The 23230-nt window shown below is 47.3% G+C and overlaps 2 protein-coding genes across 3 annotated transcripts in view; one reads left to right on the top strand and one right to left on the bottom strand.

Annotated features, from left to right (window-relative positions):
• The window catches only part of LOC104371621 (zinc finger SWIM domain-containing protein 6), a 229748-nt gene extending 210822 nt beyond the window's left edge, over positions 1-18926 (bottom strand). For both annotated transcript variants that reach the window (XM_086630223.1, XM_086630224.1), the window contains exon 1: positions 18392-18926. In XM_086630223.1, coding sequence (XP_086486349.1) covers positions 18392-18926 — 535 coding nt within the window. The remainder of the gene's footprint in view (positions 1-18391) is intronic.
• LOC147526284 (syncytin-A-like) lies at positions 13432-15298 on the top strand. Its single transcript, XM_086630286.1, is given in 3 exon segments — positions 13432-13773; positions 13936-14283; positions 14584-15298. Coding segments are annotated over 3 exon segments (1140 nt in total). The 3' UTR covers positions 15034-15298.
• Positions 18927-23230: the final 4304 nt, after the last annotated feature.

Genomic DNA, 23230 nt, shown 5'->3' on the forward strand with positions numbered 1-23230 from the left:
AGGTAGATTGTTAAATAAAGCAGGACAAAAGGTAAGTAATCTGAATTTTTAGCACATTAATTCAGTAAACGAGCTTCTGATTTATCTGATCAGATAGTTCTACTAGTGTGAATTTAAGTTTACTGACAAGTTTTATTGCATCCTTTCAATTAAAGTCAGACCTCAGCCATTGTCCATGAACTTCCAAAGCAAAAATTTCCAGATATTTCAAGACTGTCAAACATACTCACTTACAACAAGGAGTAGAGGGTTAGAGTAAAAAAAAATAGATAAATAAAAAGATTAAGCTCTCCCTTTTAAAGCATGTCATGGTATACAACACAATTAACTTAAAATATACTTTAAACATAGTTAAAGATTCCCCTCTTTCACATTTTGATTTTCATTTTTTCAGAAATTGGTAAAAAGCCCACATTAGGAGACAGTTCCGTCTATTTCTGATTTGACACAATTCATTAAAGTTTTTTGTATGTACACTGTATGCACAGCAGGCCTTTTATCAGTTCTGACTTAGCCACAAAGGAATTGCCTACACTTTAGTTACTATTAGAAGGCTACACTCTGCTGGTCTGTTTACACATTTGCAGAATTAAGTCAGAAAAAAAAATATTTTAAGATAGTGACTTACAAAGACAGTAAATATTTTAAGACAGTGACTTCACTGGCTATTGTATTCGAGAAGTCGTGGCGGTCTGGCGAGGTCCCCGATGACTGGAAGAGAGGGAACATAACCCCCATTTTTAAAAAGGGGAACAAGGAGGACCCGGGCAACTACAGACCGGTCAGCCTCACCTCTGTGCCTGGCAAGGTCATGGAGCAGATTCTCCTGGGAACCATGCTAAGGCACATGGAGAGCAAGGAGGTGGTGGGTGACAGCCAACATGGCTTCACCAAAGGCAGATCGTGCCTGACCAACTTGGTGGCCTTTTACGATGGGGTGACAGCATCGGTGGACAAGGGTCGACCAATGGATGTCATCTACCTGGACTTGTGCAAAGCTTTTGACACTGTCCCGCACGACATTCTTCTCTCTAAATTAGAGAGTCATGGGTTTGATGGATGGACCACTCGGTGGATAAGGAATTGGCTCAATGGCCGCACTCAGAGAGTAGTGGTCAACGGCTCAATGTCCAAGTGGAGACCGGTCACGAGTGGCGTCCCTCAGGGGTCCGTGTTGGGCCCGGCCCTCTTCAACATCTTTGTCGGTGACGTGGACAGTGGCATGGAGTGCACCCTCAGCAAGTTCGCCGATGACACCAAGCTGTGTGGTGCCGTCGACACACTGGAAGGGAGGGATGCCATCCAGAGGGACCTTGACAGGCTGGAGAGGTGGGCCCGTACCAACCTCATGAAGTTTAACCAGGCCAAATGCAAGGTCCTACATCTGGGTCGTGGCAATCCCAGGCATAAATACAGACTGGGTGGTGATTGGATCGAGAGCAGCCCTGAGGAGAAGGACTTGGGAGTACTGGTGGACGAGAAGCTCAATATGAGCCGGCAATGTGCTCTTGCGGCCCAGAAGGCCAACCGCGTCCTGGGCTGCATCAAGAGGAGTGTGGCCAGCAGGTCGAGGGAGGTGATTCTCCCCCTCTACTCTGTCCTTGTGAGACCTCACTTGGAGTACTGCGTCCAGTTCTGGAGCCCCCAACATAAGAAGGACATGGACCAGTTGGAGAGGGTCCAGAGGAGGGCCACGAAGATGATAAGAGGGCTGGAGCACCTTTCCTATGAGGACAGGCTGAAAGAGTTGGGGCTGTTCAGCCTGGAGAAGAGGAGGCTCCGGGGTGACCTTATAGCGGTCTTCCAGTACCTCAAGGGGGCCTACAGGAAAGATGGGGAGAGGCTGTTCAGGAGGGCCAGTTATGATAGGACAAGGGGTAATGGTTTTAAAATAGAGGGAGGTAGGTTCAGGTTGGATATTAGGAAAAAATTTTTTACTATGAGAGTGGTAGAACACTGGAACAGGTTGCCCAGAGAGGTGGTGGATGCTCCATCCCTGGAGACGTTCAAGGCCAGGTTGGACAAGGCCCTGAGCAACCTGATCTAGTTGGAGATATCCCTGTTCCTTGCAGGGGGGTTGGACTAGATGACCTTCGAAGGTCCCTTCCAGCCCTAACCATTCTATGATTCTATGATTCTATGAAATCACAAGTTTTCTAGACATCCTGGTCTTCAATAGCGGGGCCAAGGCAACAAAGACTTTTAGAGAAAGATTGATAAAAGGCAGGAGCTGATTTACAAAAAGTTTTCCACGTTTAGTAATCTGGTCTTGAAAGCAAGCTTTATTCTACTCGTTTCTTCGGCATGTCAGCAGATAAACTTCCTGTCCTCCTCAAACAGGCAGAGTTTAACACAACCTTCTCCTCTTAGAAAAAAGTCACTACACATCAAGACAATTTGGTATCACAGGACACCAAGAAGTTAATGCAAAACACAGTGCTTGTATCTCCACAAATGACAGCCTTAGTTTTGTCATATAATTTAGTATTACTTGCATTAAATAATAATTTTTTACTAAATCCATGTGTCCTACAAGTTTCATCAAAAATTAGATATGTATTGCATGCATCAGTGAAGATCATCATGTCTGCTAAAAGGTGCATTTCAATTCACAACACAAACATTTGTGCCAGCTTTGCTAACAAAATACCTGGTGTTATTTTATCAACATAAATGTGTTTTACATTATACTGTTGGCACTCAAACAATTGAGTCTTGAAAGAAGAGAAATTACATTTGTTTTACTTGCTCTACAATTGCACATTATTTTGAGCAAAGATGGCTAGAGAGGACAAAAAAATATTAACTAGAATCATCATCCATTAAAAGGATCTGAAACTTGCTGATTACAATACATATAGATATCACATTCCACCAGAATTACATGTAGCAGTTAGCAGCATGGTCTTGTAAAGCTTTCTCTTTCTGGTGAGAAAATGGCTTCTCCTGGTTTTGAAAGCAATCACCAACTTTTAGCTCATATCCCCCTCCTCCTCCCCCACCCCACCCCAAAAAAAAAAGAGAGGAATAATTAACTGTAACAACAGATGATAAAAGCACCTCTGAGTCAGAAAATAAATACTTCTCATTAAAATAAAATTGGAAAAAAAATCAAGTCTTTAATTTAAAAAACAACTAAAGAAACATCTAGGGAGCTCTAACCATTATTTTTACACGAGAAAATTTACTTTGTTTTTCTTTAAAAAGTATTTTGGTTACATCCCTCTGATCACATTTCACCAAGGGGCTTCAGAAAAATGAGTCTGCAGCTCCATGCCTCATGATGCTGCGAACCACCAGAGTGATACACAGAATGCTCTGTCACTACAGAGCAGAGAACTCTGGTGACAGTTCATCATGATGCAAAACGAAATAAAACGAAATTGTAAAAAGTAGAAAAGGATGGAGAGCATAGATGCTGGGAAGCACTCTTTTGATGGTCACCTTCCGCTTCAGGATTTTTCAGTCATTTAAAACATCCTGTTATAATACTGTTAATAGCTACAGCTGCTTTAATATTGTTACTAACACAGCTGTACATATGGGTTTGGCGCATGTTTAAGAGGGTATCTTCAATGCACAAAGTGTTATAGCAATCGGGAAACTTATGCAAGTAAAGGAATTTACTTGATCCAATAAAAAGGGGGGACTGATGGAGGGAATATAGGAATAGACATAAAATCACATAAGACTATATATTAGTTATTGTTTAGATATTAAATACTAACTGCTACATTAACTGTTGTATGAATTATTGCTGTGAAATGTTAGAAGTTTTGAAATACTAACTACCCAAGGAGGAGGCTGGTGAGAGAGATAAAACAAATGCCAGCAAGGTTGTAACTCATGACCCACACATCTGTAGGGAGGAAGGAAGACAAAAACTAGCCTATGTGGGAAAGATAAGGACTAACAAGAACTAACATTTGTCTTCAGACAGTGATAGGTAGGAGACAACCAGATGTCCACTCAAGGACAGGCCAGGCTGGAAGCGGTTTGGCTCTGCAAGCTCAGTCAAATCGGGAATTTTAGGGAAGAGGTGAAAAGTACACAGTGAGGAAGACCTCTGGCCTTCATCCTGAAGACCCCTGCCCACGACCACCAGGAGGCGTGTTGAGGAGGAGCCTGAGGCCGATCCTGAGGCGGGGACTATGGAAATGATTTCCTGGGAGAGACTGGCCAGTTCGGGGGGGGTTATGAGTATGTTTGTATAAATACAAGAAAAACTGCCACGGCGGGTGTGCGTCTTGGTGGAGCAGAGACTCCCGGCGCACCCAGCGCTGTTTGCTTGCCTCTATTCACCTAATAAATCGTAAACTTTAATTGGAGTTCTGTTTGGGACTCACTCATTTATCACAGTATTAACATTAAATTCTAGAGCTGTGGTAAGTGCCACTAAATTATTTACATTATTTTCCTTCTCTAGGAGTTTCTTCCCTCCAACTCACTCCCTTGCCATTCATACCCAAGAAGCATGACTACCATGATTAGAAAGCCTTATGCTGCCAGGGAAAGGACTGTAACACCTTAAAGGCAGACTTGTATGAGCAAGCAGGGTCTATGCAGCAAAGACAAGCTGACCTCAAATTACAGACAGATAAGAATACTCTAGGAGTACTTATATGACATATCAAAAAACTACTTCAAGTACTTCTAATGTGGATGCAGCTACAGCAGCAAAGCTGAGCTTTATAGCACTGCGGCAAAGGCAGTCTCCATCTTTCCTCAAGTAAGAAGAGTCATACCAGCAGAGGCATAGGGTTTGGTTGGTTGGGTTTGTTCCTCCCCCCCTTCTCCTAGAATAGCTGCATTCACCATTGACCTCTCACCAGGTCAACTGTGCTATTGAGGAATTACGCCTCTTCCTAACCTTGACAGCCACAGCTGTGATGACAATACAGTACTGTATACTAATTCAGGGCTAACCTCAGAAAACAAGTATACACTTCACCATCTAAAACTGCCTGCTCGCTCCTGGCATATTCATCAATTTGGCCAAGTGAAACAGTCAATTTCTAATTTTCCTTCCAGATTGTTCTATTTATTCACAAAGTGCTTTCATTTTTAGACTGTAACTTTTACTAAAAATCCTTGGTTTGAAATAAATTAAAGACATGTATAGTAGAAAAGCCCTGGTTTATACACTTGAAAAGGTGTGCTTTAGGAGCCTGCATTTTTTTTTAAACGAATTAAAAAAGAAAATCCTTCATATCTGATCAAAACAAAAAAGCTATAAAAACATCAGTAAGTTGGCTTCAACATTCTATTTACATCTAATTTCTTTGGAGAAAAAATCTTTCAAAATTAAGTGATGCTAATTATTATGCTAGGACAACATAATTCAACTTCAAAATAGGCTAGCAGACAACTTTATTGCTTGGTTATTAAGAATATTATTTGTGCATATCACTAATGTGTTATCTTTTACTTAGGAATTTTTTTTTCCATTACACACATGAGATGAAGTTGAGGGGGCACAGAGCAGGATCATACAAAGATTTTTCGCAGAGCATAGACAAAAGTTTTTAAAATTCTTTCACTTGAAATGAGTTGCCATGATAAAGTTGTCTGAATGTTTATTCAAGGCTAGACGGAAAAAAACCTAAAATTCAGAAGCAAATTATTCCATTTCACTACCATTGAACTGAAATTTATGCATATCTCTCAGAAATCAAATTCTGCATTCCCTCTTTATAGTAATACCTAGTGTTACAAGTAAGGCTGTTAGAATTGATATGTAATAAAGTGTACTTTGCCCAATAACTGCAGTTTCCCATAGTACAGCAGTAGACATTTACAGAGTTTCCATTACTCATACTGCAAAGAACATAAGTTCACGTTTATACGGTCACTAAACACACACTTACGCAAACTCAATGTTAAGTTTTCCTCAATGTTACATATTCAACTGTATTATATGGAACCAATTCCATTTTCCACCCAATATAACTCACTCCAGTTAAACTTGCTTTCACAGTTGCACCTTTCCGCTTCACAAGCATTATCTTACTAGCAAGAGCCTTTACCAGCCCTAATGACACAGCTACCTATCCAAATTACACAAGAATTTTCCTACACCAGGATCCAGCCGACCCAAGTGCTCCACTACTCCCTCGCTAGGCAAACCAAAAGCCTCTGTCAGAATAAAATAGAATAATTTCAGTTGGAAGGGACCTACAATGATCAACTAGTCCAACTGCCTGATCAATTCAAGGCTGACAAAAAGTTAAAGCCTGACATTAAGGGCATTGTCCAAATGCCTCTTAAACACTGACAGGCACCGGGTATCGACCACCTCTCCAGGAAACCTGTTCCAGTGTTTGACCACCCTCTTCGTAAAGAAATGCTTCCTCATGTCAACTCTGAACCTCTCCTGATGCAGCTTTGAACCATTCCCACATATCCTGTCACCGGACACCAGGGAGAAGAGCTCAGAACCTCCCTCTCCACTTCCCCTCCTCAGGAAGCTGCAGAGAGCAGTGAGGTCGTCCCTCAGCCTCCTTTTCTCCAGACTAGACAAACCCAGAGTCCTTAGCCACTCCTCACAGGACATGCCTTCGCGCCCTTTCAACAGCTTCATTGCCCTCCTCTGGACACATTCAAGGACCTTCACATCCTTCTTAAATTGTGAGGCCCAGAACTGCACACAGTATTCAAGGAGAGGCTGCAACAATGCTAAAGATAGGGGAAGAGCAACTGACATCGTCTACCTGGACTTATCAAAAGCATTTGATACTGTCCCACACAACAACCTTGTCTCTAAACTGGAAAAACATGGTTTTGATGGATGGACCACTCGGTGGATAAGGAATTGGTTGGATGGTCGCACTCAAAGAGTTGTGGTCAACGTGGAGGCCAGTGACGAGTGGTGTTCCTCAGGGGTCAGTACTGGGGCCAGGGATATTTAACATCTTTGTTGGTGACATGGACAGTGGGATCGAGTGCACCCTCAGCAAGTTTGCAGGTGACACCAAGCTGTGTGGTGTTGTGGACACGCTGGAGGGAAGGGATGCCATCCAGAGGGACCTTGACAGGCTGGAGAGGTGGGCCTGTGAGAACCTCATGAAGTTCAACAAGGCCAAGTGCAGGGTCCTGCACATGGGTTGGGGCAATCCCAAGCACAAGTACAGGCTGGGCGGAGAATGGATTGAGAGCAGCCCTGAGGAAAAGGACTTGGGAGTGCTGATGGATGAGAAGCTCAACATGAGCCAGCAATGTGCACTGGCAACCCAGAAAGCCAACTGTATCCCAGGCTGCATCAGAAGAAGTGTGGCCAGTAGGTCAAGGGAGGGGATTCTGCCCCTCTACTCTGCTCTCGTGAGACCCCACCTGTAGAATCATACACACAGTTACCGTTGGGGCCCGGCCTTGATAATTTAAGCCTGTGTTATTGAAGAAGCTGGAAAACACCGATAAAGAGGATGAGAAAGAAAAGGGAGTGTGAACAGCTGGTGCAGGGAGTGTGAGAAGCTGACATGGGGAGTATGGGAAGATGATATAGAGTGTGTGAGAAAATGATGTTTAGTTTAGCAGGTGAAAAATAGCTCCTTTTCAGGCATAGCCAATAGTAAAGTTAAAATAGGTGCGTGCACTATTGTTTGTAACCAATCACAGCTGGGTGAGGGGCGCGTGGACACATCGTGGCTAGAGTAATAATCTATAAAAGCTGCCTGTATAACAATAATAAAGGTCACTCTGCTATCACATCTACGGAGTCCGTACATTCAGCCGCCACAAATGGCGCCCGAACAGGGACCTGATATTCAAGTCGACTGACGGGCTTTGAAATCGCGGTGTGAGAGCAATCGGCGGCGGTGCCTGGCTGAACGAATCGGCGGAGGAGGCAGCGGGGAGAGCCGAACGGTCCGGACCGAAATTAACAGCGGGGTACGAGAGCTGGAGTCTGGACCAGTGACACCTGAAGGATACAGGTGAGCAGCCAGGGACGATGGGGTTGTCTATGTCGGCCGAAGAAAAATCAGTTGTTAAAGTTCTTATGAAAATCCTTAAGAGACGGGGTGCAGCTGTTGACGAGACACAATTGCGTTTGCTGCTTACATGGCTTAAAGGAAAGGGAGTGTTTAAGGATTCAACAGAAGTTTTTAATATTGACCCTTGGCGGGAGGCGGGACAAGTACTGTTTGATGCCGCGGCAAACGGGGACTTGGCAGTGACCGGTTTATTTCCAACCTGGCGGTGCGGTCTTGGACTCGCTACAACAGCTTAAAGCGGACCGCGCCACAGTAGCAGCCGTAAATGCCGCTACCGATCCCGCGGCATCAGCGGCGGCCGTAAACGCCATCGCCGGTTCCGCGGCGCCAGCGGCGGCTGCAAATACTGTCACCGATCCTGTGGCGCCGGCGGCAGCTGCTAATACTGTCACTAATTCCGCACCGCCAGCGACTGCCGCGGTTACCGATTCCGCGTCACCAGCGACAATCGTGATCACTAATCCTGCGCCGGTAGCAGCCGCTAACGTTGCCACCAATCCCGCGTTGCTAGCGGAAGCCGTAAATGTTGCCGTTAATGCTGCGTTGCCAGCCACAGCCGTAAATGATGTTGCTAGTTCTGCGTCACCAGCTACAGTCGTAAATGCTGCCACAGCTGTGAATGTTGCTGTTAATCCCGTGTCACCAGTATCGCCGGCTGCAGTGGTAAATCCCGTGTCACCTACTACGGCAGGCGCTACAGCGGGCGGACCACCACCACCATCGGCGTCCCTCATCCCTGTTTCTGCTTCTACAGCCCCCCTCGCCCTCCCCCTTTCTTCTGCTACGGCGCTTACTCCTTCTACCTCTATAGTTCTCTCCCTCGCAGACTTGGTGAAAGCTGCGGTACCGCAGACCGAGACGGACGGTCCCGATCCTTGCCATCACTAGCGAAAACTCAAGGAGCAGGCGGAAAAGGAGGGAGAACATGACCTGGCACAGCGTCTTTCTTGCCCGGTCATCAGAACTCCTGATGGGCATATGGATTACAAGGCATTAGAGTTTGGGCTAGTGAAAGAGTTAAGAAAAAGTGCATTGGATTATGGTCTTTCTTCTCCTTACACCCAAGGGTTGCTGCAATCGGTAATGTTTAACTATGAACTTACTCCTTTTGACATCAAACAGATAGCAGCACTCATATTCACACCCACACAAAAGGTGATGTTTGAATCCCACTGGCATTCTGCCTGCGACATAAAGGCGCTGGAGAACTTTGAAAGACAGGAAGATGACCCACTGAGGGGTGCGGGCATTCCTCAGTTAATGGGAGAAGCACCTATAAATACTCCGCAGTTGCAGGCACGCCTTAATCCAGCTTTTCTAGCCCAATCCCGTCAGCTAGCATACCAAGCTAAACTGAAAACACCTGATATGGGAAAAGTCATGAATTCCTTTACGTCCATCCAACAAGGAGCTAATGAACCATATATGCTTTTTATAGATAAACTAAAGGAAGCCATAGAAAAGCAAGTAGACAATGAGGCAGCGAGAGATGCATTATTAATGAAATTAGCAGTAGAAAATGCCAATGAAGATTGCAAACATGTATTATTACCCCTTAGGAATCCTAATATTGTTGAAATGATGGAGGCTTGTCAGAAGGTGGGGACAGTTCACCATAAAATGGAATCAATGGCAGCTGCTTTTGCAGCTGTAAAGGTAAATTACATTTGTTATAGGTGCGGACAGCCTGGTCACCTTAAGCGTGATTGTCCTAAAAGTCCTCAAGGTCCGGGAGTTTGCTCGAGATGTAGGAAGGGTCACCACTATGTCAGACAATGTCGCTCGAAGTATAGTCTAGAAGGGAGATTGCTGCCGGGAAACTTCAGAAAAAACGCGAGTCGCGGGCGCATGCAGACACAAGTGCCCCGACACATTTACCAAGTGGATGCAGTCACCTCCGAGCACGAACCACGGGCAGCGCAGGAATGGATGTGGCCACCCTCAGTGAAACAACAATAATGGATAATACGGTACATAAAATCCCAGTGGACGCAAAAGGGCCTGTGGGCCATGGATTAAGCGCTCTATTACTGGGACGATCAAGTACAACTGTACAGGGTTTATTTGTGTTACCTGGAATAATAGATGCAGATTTCGTAGGACAAATTCAGGCTATGGTTTGGACTCCTTCTCCATCTATTGTTATACCCACAGGAGCCCGAATAGCCCAATTAATACCCTTCCAGGGTCAGCCCATAAATGTACAAGAAAGAACAAGGGGGGCTGGGAGTTTTGGATCTACAGGTCCTGCAGTACTATGGACACAACTTGTGACAGTACAGCGACCTAAATTAACATGTACTGTACGTAATGCTGAGGGCAGACCTACTACTGTCACAATGACAGGAATGATAGATACTGGTGCCGATGTCACAGTTATTTCCTCAGCAAAATGGCCTTCGTCGTGGCCAATATGACCGGTGGCCTCTGGCCTTTCAGGTATTGGAGGCACTACCACATCATACCAGAGTGTCAACTTGATTCAAGTGGTGGGCCCCGAGGGCCAGGTCTCCACAATATGCCCCTATGTAGTGGGGGTTCCGCTCATTCTGTGGGGAAGAGATGTGTTGGCCTCTTGGGGGGTCACCATTGGAGTTCAGCATTTTTCATAGGGGTCACTGAAGCGCGGCCCACCGTTTCTATTACATGGCTAACAGATAAACCTGTCTGGGTGGATCAGTGGCACCTTACACATGAAAAGCTCCGCACGTTGCGCGAATTGGTTAATGAACAACTACAACAAGGGCATATTGTGCCGACCACTAATCCATGGAACACACCTGTATTTGCGATAAAAAAGAAAAACGGAAAATGGAGACTGTTACATGACCTGCGGCAAGTAAATGCAGTAATGGAAGCTATGGGAGCCCTTCAACCTGGACTCCCTTCTCCTACTATGATTCCAGCTAATTGGCCAATTATTGTATTAGATTTAAAAGATTGTTTCTTTACCATCCCTCTTGCAGAGAAGGATGGGCCAAAATTTGTATTTTCCGTCCCATCAATCAATCAAAGCGAACCCATGAAGCGATATCATTGGGTTGTACTGCCACAGGGTATGAAAAACAGTCCCACTATCTGTCAAATGTATGTGGCATGAGCCCTCTCAGAAATCAGGCTTAAATTTCCACAAATGTTGATCTATCATTACATGGATGATATCCTATTGGCTGGTCAGTCGTCCGATTTATTGGCTAAGGTGACAGAGGAAACAAGAGCAGCGCTTTCTGCATATGGGCTACAGATCGCTCCAGAAAAGGTTCAAAAGGAGCAACCTTGGAAATATTTGGGGTGGAAAATTTCTGTGTCAACTGTGCAACCTCAACGAATCACCCTGCGTACAGAAATACAAACCCTAAATGACCTTCAAAGGTTGTTGGGTACCATAAATTGGGTTCGTCCCTTACTAGGCATTGATAATACTCAACTCTCTCCTCTTTTTGATTTGCTGAAGGGAGTCTGGTTTAAATTCACCCCGACAGCTAACGCCGGAATCGCAGAAAGCTCTAACTCAGGTAGAATTGGCAATTCAATCTCGACAAGCTCATAGACAAAAGGAAAATTTAGAGATTACATTAATGGTCATTAATAACGTGAAACAACCCTTAGGTATAATAGCACAGTGGGATGAGGAGCAACACACTGATCCTCTGATCCTACTGGAATGGGTATTTCTGTCACATCAGCCAACAAAAACTATTGTAACAAGAACGGAAATGATTGCTATGGTCGTATGTAAAAGCAGAAAACGAATTGTGCAAATACAAGGTAGAGAGCTGGCCTGTATCAGAATTCCACTCACACAGGAACAATTAGAGTGGTGCCTAGCGAATAGTGTTGCACTACAGAATGCTTTTTTGGGTTTCACAGGACAAGTGTCTATCCATTACCCTTCACACAAATTGTTAAGCGTTTTACAAGACCTTCCTTTACAGCTTCGACCTCAGTGTTGTCCTACACCGGTTGACAGAATCACAGTATTTACAGACGGGTCCGGAAAAACAGGGAAGGCCGCTATAGTATGGAAAGACGATGGTGATTGGCATGAGGAGGTGCAAATTGTTAAAGGTTCACCACAAATTGTAGAGTTATCAGCCGTGGTTGCAGTATTCAAAAAATGGGAAGCACCGTTCAGTTTAATCACTGACTCTCAATATGTTTGTGGGGTTCAACGTATAGAATATGCTTGGTTAAAGGAAGTCAACAATGAACAATTGTTTTTTCTCTTTAAGGCACTACTGTGGGAAGTCAACCATAGAATTAATGATTTCTATATCACGCGTGTACGGAGTCACACTAACTTGCCAGGTTTTATTGCAGAAGGTAACGCAGAGCTGACAGGCTCACTCTGCCAATTTGGTCATCCCCGGTGCCTGACAGAATACAACAGGCAACAACTTCCCATGCTTTTTACCACCAATCAGCAAAGGCCTTGCAACGCCAATTTCATCTGTCGTGGTCTGAGGCACAGCAAATCCTACAAATGTGCCCAGACTGTCAGCCATTTGCTACCATTAGGCATACAGGAGTTAATCCTAGAGGGTTACATGCGTTACAGCTCTGGCAAACGGATGTAACCCATGTCCCACAATTTGGTCAACAAAAATATGTACACGTTTCTATTGATACCTATTCTCATGCGATATGGGCCACAGCATGTACAGGAGAGAAATCTCGTGATGTCACACGACATTTTCTCAGTGCTTTTGCAGCATTGGGGGTGCCGCAAGAAATCAAAACAGATAATGGTCCCGCTTACGTAAGTCGAACAATGCGTCACTTTTTCCATCGTTGGGGAATCACACATATTACTGGAATACCACATTCGCCCCAAGGCCAGGCAATAGTAGAACGTGCTCATACGACTCTCAAAACCATGCTAGAAAAACAAAAAGGGGGAATGCAGGATGAGCCCCCGCAAAACAGGCTTAACAAAGCTATATACACCTTGAATTACCTAAATTTGCATGATCGTGATGCAGATCCTCCTATTGTAAGACATTTTCATTCTCTCCCAAACAAAGGGGAAGAAGGTAAACGAGCAAAAGTATGGGTAAAATCATTATTAACACAAAGATGGGAGGGACCATTTGAGTTATTAACCTGGGGTCGAGGATATGCTTGTGTTTCCACAGATAACGGCGTTAAGTGGGTCCCTGCGAGGTGCGTGCGACCAGCCTTGAACCGCAATGATGAGACCACCTCGGACAACATCAGGATAGACGCAGAAGAGTCTAGTGGATGCCAGCAACCCTGTGATTCGGAATAATCATCTGGAACATAGCATCACCAGCATTGGACTGGGAACATCACGGACCAGAAAGTTTGGGACTGAAAGGACAAGTGGGAGATTAGGTTGCTTGTTTGATCTGGGGGACAGGGTTTGAGATTAATTGGGAAAGAACTAAGATACAGTGAGAAAACTTTGCTGAAGGCGACAATGAATGTTTATTATCTATTGTCGGGAATAATTGTCTTAGAAATATGCTCCACAGCTGGAGCTGTATGGGTCTCAGTTTCACAGAGAAGGAACGTATGGGTGACAATGGCTAATGCCATAGGTCAGGACACTATCTGTTTGTCAATATCCTCAGCAGGTAACCCTTTCTGCACTTGCCTGATCGGATTACCTACAGATAAGATAAAGTCGTTATGTATCAACATCATGCCAGGCGGCTTAAGCGACAAGTTATGTTCTTCATGGCACAATAACTGGGATAAATGGGTTAAACACCTGCCCTTACTTGGATCAGAGACACAAGAGCTAGAGCTCCTAGGATCGGTAAAAATGGATTATTGTCTGTACTTTAACTACTCAGGACCAGATCAAGCAGGAGTAGTTATTGTAAATGTCACCACAGATGTGTATCGGAGTGCAGCTGCATGGTGCAATATTACCAGTCGCACTATCTCCAAATCTGCTAATGCACCATGACACCTGCCACAAGGATTGTTCTTGATATGTGGGGATAGAGCTTGACAAGGTATTCCTTCGCATATAAGGGGAGGTCCATGTACTATGGGAACTTTAGGAATGTATTTGCCTAATACCATCATGATCCTAAATCATACACACATCCAAAATAAGCGAAGTATACATGCTTTCAGTAGCCAGTGCAATTCTGGAGCTGAATTTTGGAATCCAGCAAAAATCATTGCAGCCTCAATACTTGCACCAGGAGTTGGAGTGGCACAGGCGTTAACTACACTGAATAAATTAGGTTGTTGGCTTGTGAAACAAATTAATGCTACAGCTTCTGCTTTAGACATGCTCTTAACTGATGTGAGTTCTGTCACAAACTGAAGGTATCTATCACACTGAGTCGCAACAAAGGGTCGTTGCTATCACGACGTATCTCAATCAGAAGGTCTTTCCAACAGAGAGCCTCAGACCACTGCTGTCTAAGGAGTCACACCTCTCCAACATCCAGGAGGAAAATGCCCCACCTCTGGGAGGAAGTGCCTCACTTTTAATTAACCACAAGTCATGTGATCTGCCAGATGGGTCAAGGCCATTGGCCACTTGACCATCCACCTCCCAGAGTGACACCTGTTCAACAAGCCACAGGTGTTTCTCATTTAACTTGTGTAGCAACCAGAGGACTTCTCCACAAGTTCTATCAGACATGCTACACTGCAAAATCGAGCCGCCATAGATTTTTTATTGCTAATGCAGGGGCATGGTTGTGAAGTACTAGAAGGAATGTGTTGTATGAACCTGTCTGATCACTCAGAATCAATTCATGAGACAATACAGAAATTGAAAGATTGGGTGAATGAATTTCAGGTTCATCAGGATTGGTTGGGTAGCTTGTTCAAGAGTTGGGGAATTACAGGATGGTTAAAATCTTTAGCAAAGGTAGGCATTATATTACTAGTAGTTCTTTTATGCATAGTAATAATCATCCCCTGCCTATTGTCGTGCTTCCAACGGATGGTACAAAGTACAGTTCATCAAGTAATGGTCATAGAAAAACAAAAAAAAGGGGAATTGTGGAATCATACACACAGTTACAGTTGGGGCCCGGCCTTGATGATTTAAGCCTGTGTTATTGAAGAAGCTGGAAAACACCGATAAAGAGGATGAGAAAGAAAAGGGAGTGTGAACAGCTGGTGCAGGGAGTGTGAGAAGCTGACACGGGGAGTATGGGAAGATGATATAGTGTGTGAGAAAATGATGTTTAGTTTAGCAGGTGAAAAATAGCTCCTTTTTAGGCATAGCCAATAGTAAAGTTAAAATAGGTGCGTGCACTATTGTTTGTACCCAATCACAGCTGGGTGAGGGGCACGTGGACACATCGTGGCCAGAGTAATAATCTATAAAAGCTGCCTGTATAACAATAATAAAGGTCACTCTGCTATCACATCTACGGAGTCCGTGCATTCAGCCACTGCACCCACCTGGAATACTGTGTTCAGCTCTGGAGTCCCCAACACAAGAAGGACATGGAGCTGCTGGAGCAGGTCCAGAGGAGGGCCACAAAGATGATCCGAGGGCTGGAACACCTCTGCTATGAAGACAGGCTGAAAGAGTTGGGGCTGTTCAGCCTGGAGAAGAGAAGGCTCTGGGGTGATCTTATTGCAGCTTTCCAGTACTTAAAGGGGGCCTACAGGAAAGCTGGAGAGGGACTTTTTACAAGGGCGTGTAGTGATAGGACAAGGGGCAATGGCTTTAAATTGAAAGAGAATAGATTTAGATTAAATCTAAGGAAGAAATTTTTCACTCAGAGGGTGGTGAGGTACTGGAACAGGTAACCCAGAGAAGTTGTAGATGCCCCATCCCTGGCAGTGTTCAAGGCCAGGTTGGATAAGGCTTTGGGCAACCTGGTGTAGTGGAGGATTTCCCTGCCCATGGCAGGGGGGTTGGAACTAGATGATCTTTGAGGTCCCTTCCAACCCAAACCATTCTATGATTCTATGATTCTAAATAGAGCAAGAACAATGCCCCATGCCTGTCAGTGTTCAAAAGGCATTTGGACAATGCCCTTAATATAGTTAACGTGTTTCATACCACCAGCTTCCACTACTATTTTTGCACAGCCTTCCAAAGGAAGCTCACATCAGGTTAAAAAAAAAAAAACAAATACAAAGCTATTTTCAGCAGTAGTTATAGCATTTGTTTGGAATGCAGTTAAGGGGTCCAGAAGCAGCAATCAACACTTCAGTTGCATTTGTGCATATTTTCTTTCTTCACATTGACCCTTGCCAACATTACTTCCCTTTTCAAGCTATGAAAAAAGTTACTTTTCGCTTTCACAACTACTCATTGAAGCCTATTCCACTGCTGAAAGAAATCAAAGCCAAGCCCATGCTGGGTACCCTAGAAAAGATTACGTCTTTTATTTATCACTCCTTGGCTTTATTTTCACAGTGAATTCCTAGCTTAAATGTCATCAGTCAAGAAATCCTTCCTATGTACACTCCTGTCATTCCTCATTGCTTGACAATAGAATCAAGTGCAAGCAAAATGAAAAAAAATACATCTCAGCACTGCCAACCGAACTAGAAAAGCCCTACTTCTGGTTTTGTCAGTCCTGAAGAACCACAGATGCACCTCAGACCTTTGGAAAGAGAAAGCCAAAAGATTAAACTTACAAAAACCCATTAAAAAAAAAAAAAACACAAACCAAAACAACCCAAAATTAAAAAAAAAAGAACACACCACCAAAATAAAACAAACAAACAAAAAAAAATTAAAAAGAGGTCTAAAGCTGGACTCAACCTAGGCAGAAGGGAACAGCGCTTAGCCCAAGAACAACAGAGCTTCCCTTCGGAAACTAGAAGGCACTTTTGCGGGCTGCCCGTGAAATCCGCTGCGAACAAGGCCGAGGAGGAGTCCAGCACCCTCTGACCCCGAGCCGCAGTATCGGAACCGGGGCCGCCACCACAGCTCGGCGCAGCTCAGCCCCACACCGCTGTGAAAAAGAGGCGAGCCGCAGCTGAGTCGCTTCTGGGGGACGGTCTGGCCCAGCACAGCTTCCACTTTCGGGGAGGGGAGGAAATGGAACAACAGAAAACCGAAGAGAACACAAGTAAACATGAAAATGAAATCAAAGTGCCCAGTCGCCGTCGCCTCCTCCGCGAGGCACCACCGCACGGCGATGCGTCCAACACGCCCAGGCCGCACAAAGCGCAAGCACACTACCCCCCCACGGAAGCTTCCCAGGGAAGCTATAAACCCCTTCCCCATGGAGCCGCCTCCGCCCCATTGGGAGGAGGGGTGCTGCTTGCTTGCGGGCGAGGCGCGCCTCCCCCTCCCCAGGCAGCCCCTCGTCGGGGCGGAGGACACCAACCTCCAGAGCCCTTTAAACAGAGACAGGGAGAAGTTAACCAGGGGCGCTAGCCCGCAACTGATAAAGAGCAGCGGCAGGCGGTGGCCACTGGGTGCGGGGGCAAAAGGGGGAAGTATTATTCCAGGAGAAGGAAGAGCAGCGCTTTCCTCCTCACCTCGCCGTTGCCACGCAGGGGCTCATTTCAAAAGTAACTCGTGGGCCCCTCCGCGCCCGAGCCTCGGCAACTCCCTGCCGTCGCCCCAAACCGGGGAAACCTTTCCCGACGCCCCACTCCCTCCCCCCGGCAGCGGGTCTTTGGCGGATCGCGCTCCCACCCTCTGGCTCGCCACCGCCCTAGAAATGCCTTTGTTCGCAGCTTCCCTTCCCCCCGCACACCCGCTCCTGGGTCTCGCGCCCTCTTATTTCTTTATTTTGGACCTCGGCGCATCCCGCCCTCTTCCCCCACCGGCCACCTTCTGCTGATTCATTTCCATCGGCGGTCGCGGGGGAGGGGGGGGGGGGAGGGGGAGGAGGTGATGGAGGCATCTTCTTGCTATTGTGGCTCGGGGTATAGCGATGACTCGGATTACCGAGAGTGGGCGCTGGGAGGGAGAAGAGCCAAACGGGATTACACACTCCGGATTACAGGGAGCGGACACGATGCGTCGTGAGAGTTAAAGGGACAAGCGGGGGGCAGCGTGCCCGTCCGGCCTGCCGGAGACCTGGACGGTTGCTGGCAGCGGGGGCCGTGGATGTGTCACGGAGCGGAGCGAAGGATTTATTCCGTGTTCTGGGTACGAGTGGGAGGAGACTGGCAGAGGAAGTTGCACGGCCTGAATTACAGCCTAAGAGTGAAGGGTTCGTGCGGGCTGGGCCACGGGGGGCGGGGGGGGGGGGAGGACGGGACACGACAGCTCCTCGGCCGCGCTGCCGGCCCCCTGAGGGGCTGCCGGGGCGCGCCAAGGAGGCGGGGTGGCTCCGGCCCCTGGGGCCGCGCAGGGAGGGAGGCGGCTCCCCGGATGGCAAACGGGTTACACGCAGGGAAAGACCCGCGGCTGAGGAGGCCGACGGCGCCCTGCCCGGGTGGCCGCAGCCCGGCTCCAAAGCACGCCTCGGCCGGTGACTCACCGACTTGCAGGACGTTATCGACACAGCCGCCGTCTAGCAGAGCGATGCCCCTGCGGAAGGGCAGACGATTCTCGTCGGCGGCAACTGTGTCCGCGCCCCCACCAGGCGCGGCGCCGGCGGCAGCCCCCCCGGGGGCGGCGGTGGGGTCCTCGGCGCCGGTGTTGAAGGAAGAATACATGCAGATCTCCATCTCGCTGCGGGGGAAGGACCAGTAAACGATCCTGCGCTGCACCGGCTCCGGGATCCGTTCGAACCGCTCCTCCACCCGCTGGAAGGGCCACTTCTCCGCCACCTTGCGAGCCGCGATGTCCAGCAGGGACTCGGGGCTCTGGGTCTTGCCGAGTGGCAGCAGACCCAGGGGGGCGACGGCGGCAGCGGCGGCAGCAGCAGCAGCGGCGGCGGAAGATCCGGCGCAGAGCGCCCCGCTGCCTAGTCCAGTGCCGCCCACTCGCTGGCTCAGCCTGCACCCCGAGCCATAGCCAGGTCTGCAGCAGAGGCGCTTGGCGGGAGGAGGGAGCTGACCACGTTCCGCCATGATCGCACCACTTCTAAACAGATAGCGGAAGTGGCTGTATCCTATAAACGGCACCAGGAAGGCAGCAAAGGGCCCTGGGTCACGCCCCCTCTTCCCTTACATGGCCGCGGGGGGCGGTGCTGGCCGCCTCGCCCACAGCGGGGCGTGGAGCCTTATGCAAATCGGCGCCACAAACATAAATAGAACGGCCAGAGGAAGGCTCGTTCCGCGCGCTGATGGGGGATGGTGCACGCGCTTCTGGCGCAGGGACGCGGTGCCGATGTGGCGCCTTTTTCTTTTTCTCCCTCCCCGTGCTGATTTCACGCGCGCAAGCCCGAGAGCGCCTCGCGCGCCTGGTGGGAAAAGGGGGCATGACTAGCAGTGCCCCTCTCTGACACCATGTAAGGAATGGAACGCGGGGGAGGGGCCGCCACGGCGTCAACCTAGTCACCTCTGCTAGGAAAGCCGGCAGGGGGGCGGGTGAGGAGAATGGCGCCCTATAACTGGAAAATACGGTAACGGCTGAGGCAGCCACCCTCTCTCGTGAAAACGCAGGGGCTGGCCCACCTCCAGCGCTTCGCCTTAGGGAGCAGAGCAACGCCCGACTTTCACCGGAGTTCCGCAGGAGTTGAGAGCTGCTGGGAGGCAGCAGAAGCGCCTCGGAGGGCAGGTAGGAGGCGCCCACGGGTGGCCCCACATGGGATGGAGTGGCCTGGGCTCCTGTCTCAGAGGCGGGCTGAAACGGGCGAAGCTGGGGTGGTGTTGTCGGGATGCTGCTCCTTTGGGGCAGGAACCAGGATGGCTGACCCCACGCGAGCCCACAACAAGCCCTTGAGGCGGCTTAGTGAGGCGTGCCCCAAATCTTTTCCTTCTATTATATTAGCACTACGGTAGCTATGGCCACTGGGCTTCGGGGTGAGCCCCTGCCCCATGGGGTGCCTGGTGTGTGCTGGCTTGCTGGTCGCGTGTGCCGCGGGCGTGTTTGCGCACAGGCTGGTCCCTGGAAGCATTGGCTGCAGCCCGGTACAAGCTCCACGTGACCGTCTCGCTTCGCAGATAATCCAACTTGGAACTGCTCTGGTAGCCCAAGGTGAAGGGCTTCGTGCCACGACCCGGGGTGAGTAAATTGAACGCAATTAACATATTGTGTTTGCCTTGGTGTCGAAAAGGTCTATAAAAAGGTGTCCATCTGTCCTGGCTAATTTTTAGCAAGCAGTGCAGTACATGATGCTCGCAGTTGCCACAGAGCATAAGTGAGGATTCTTTTTATTTTTCTGTATTCATTAAAAACCATACCATTCAGGATCATACCGACTGTGATGATTTGATGGGGGGGGGGGGGGGGGTGGTTCTGGTGGCAGGAGCTGGCCACCAGATCAGACTCCCATCCTCCTCGGGGTTTGAGCCAATTGGCACCTCTGCGAATTGCCCTATTTAAGTTGGGACAAAGGAACTGGAAAGGTGTGCTTTGTCCAGGAGTGAGGAGAGGGAAGGAGGAAGCTGCCCTGGCCCCCAGCTGGGCGGCTGCCCGCACCAGGCCAGCGCCACACACTCAAGATGGTGGCTATGGAGCCACTTGGGGAGCACCCCACTCCCAGGGTGCCCGCTGGGCCGAGTTCACCCAGAGAGGACTAAGACCTGAGAGAAATAGCCACACGGACACCAGGTCAGTGAAGATAGAGTGGGAGGAGGTGTGCCAGAGCTGTTTCCCTTGCAACCAGTGGTGAGATGGCAGGCGGCCCCCCTGCAGCCAGGATGGACTCAGGGGAGCAGAGACCCACTTGTGGCCCATGGAGAAACCCATGTTGGAGAAGAGATGCCTGAGCCTGAGAGAGGTCGTGGAGCATGGGATGCATGATGAGTAACTGTTAATAATAGAGCATGGCATGCATGACAAGGTAGTGAGGCATCTAGAGTCTGTGGGACAACCCACGCCAAAGTGAGTGGCCACAACTCCCTAAGAATCTGAGACTGTGGTATAGCCCACACTGGAGCGATCCGATGGGGAAGGATTGCGTCCTGTGGGCAGGACTCACACTGGAGAAGTTCGTGGATTTTTCCTCGTGAGTAGGGGATCCACTGGAGCAAGGGAAAAGGGTGTAAGGACTCCTCCTCCTTTAAGAAAGGAGCGTCAGTAACAACATGGATGAACTGACCTGCACTCCCCCATTCCCTGTCCCCCTGCGCCGCTGGGGGTAAGGCAGAGCTGGGAGCAAAAGGAAAGGGGGGTTGGGAGGTGTTGTTTTTAAGATCTGGCCTTGTTTTCTCTTTATCCTCTCAAGTAACCGGTTTTGTTTCCCTTTGTCCTTTTTAAGCAACTGTTAATAAATTGTTTTGCTTTAAGAAAGCTGAGTCTGTTTTGCCCAGGACCATGGTTGGTGGGTGCTCCCTCCGTTCTTATCTCGACCCTCAGTCCTTTTATTATATATTTCTCCTCTCCATTTCACTGGGGAAGGAGTGAGAGCGCAGTTGTGTGGAGTTTAGTTGCCAGATCAGCCTAAACTACCACACTGACTCCTCAAATTAAATGGCCTTCCTAAAAAAAAAAAAAGAAAATACTGATGAGCCACAGTTGCAGGCTGAGGATATAAAATTCCTGCATAGCACAGGGTAAATACTAAATGCTACCTCTGCTTGTAGTAGGGAATTCTGTTCCTAATTACAGCCACACTGCTAATGTAAAATATTATGAAAATAATATACAATAAGGATCAGAGCTAGCAAATAAAGCTGCTACTATCTTTCTTATGGAGAGAGACTTATGTATCATTTTTAAACAATCAATATTTTTAATTACTTAAATATTTTGGAGCTTTAGCTTGAAAAATGGCATTTCTGGCAACTTACAGTTGAAAACACTTATTCGTTTCACTTGGATTTAACAATGAACAGTACTCAATAGCATATGGTGCAGAAGCTGTAATTTGAGTGCCTAGTTGCTTCATTCATGTAGACTAGTTTACCCAGCTAGACTACATTTTCCATGATGCAATGCAAGTGTTCAACTGGGAGGTACACAGTCAGGAGATGGCTCCATCAGGGAACGAAGCAAAAGAATGTCAAGTGTGTCAGGCATAAGATCAAAGAAATATAAATAACATCAAATTGACTTGAAACTTAACATCTACTTTTTGTTTCCACCACAACCCAAGACTATAGCAATAGTTTATTTTCTAAACAGGTGAGTGAAGAGCTTTGCAGAAACTGCATTTTCTATTAAAAATGGATGGGAAATTCAATGAACTGTATCAGACTTACTGACTTTGATTTTAAAGAGAGATCAGGAGAAAACCTGAAGATGGTTTAGAATATGCAAATATTGGCTTTTTTTGATATGCTAGTAAGCTCTTAGACAGTACCATTGATTTGTAATTTCACAGGTAGAGAATTTTTTTAACATCTAGGTATAGAACTTTCTTTTCTACTGTCAGTTGCTTATACTAAGAAAATGGTTAATGGTTTTTAACCAAGGAGTTCAAACAGCAGACTACAGATAGGGAATAAACTGTGTTCTGCAAAGTCGATTTTCTGTATATACTACAAGGTGTTTTTACTTTGGGATCATGAGAGCTACCTCCTGGATCAGAAATGACTATAAACTGATGCTTGTGCTTCTGGGTATAGACTGCACAAAACAGTTACTCTTGAGGTGCCAGTTTCATAAATTCACTGATACTTTGCTGGGATATAAACTGAAAGACGGTAGATTTCAATTAGATATATCTACACAGTCCAGTAAACTCAATTGTCCCTTTCCTCCACCTGGCTGGAGGCAGGGCCCCTCTAATATCTGTTATCATGACCATAATTCGCTCCTTGTGCAGGAGGATGAACAGGATTAGGAGCAAGGAAAGGACTGTGAGAAGGATTAGCCCTCCCACTTGGTCTAGGAAACTGCAGCAACAGCTTTCCTGGAGGAATCAGAAAAATTCCTATTTCTGGTGGTTTTTCCTTGCAACTGGCCTACCCTTGCATCTAGGGCTGAGGTGGGTTTTCCATCCCACCTTCTCATGTCTTCTCCATAATCACCCAGGTAAAACCACAGCTCGCCCCGTGATCTATACCATCTCTCTCGAGGAGGGTAACGCCTGGCTCTAATAGCTGAAATTCTGGAACATGCAAGTGGGGAGTAGGGCATTTCTTCTTTAAATTGTCAGAACTCCTTGGACAGCTTCTCCACAACCACAAGGCAGGCCTGTACAGAAGTATTCTCTTCATATTGTCAGAGTCAAGTGACCACATCACCTACAGGTGATACATGTTCTCCAAGATCCATTACTGCCAGTGAGGTAGAATATGATGGTGGTGCGCTCCATAGAATCTTC

The sequence above is a fragment of the Tauraco erythrolophus genome, chromosome W (genome assembly GCF_009769465.1).
Source record: "Tauraco erythrolophus isolate bTauEry1 chromosome W, bTauEry1.pri, whole genome shotgun sequence".
In the NCBI taxonomy this organism is placed as follows: domain Eukaryota; kingdom Metazoa; phylum Chordata; class Aves; order Musophagiformes; family Musophagidae; genus Tauraco; species Tauraco erythrolophus.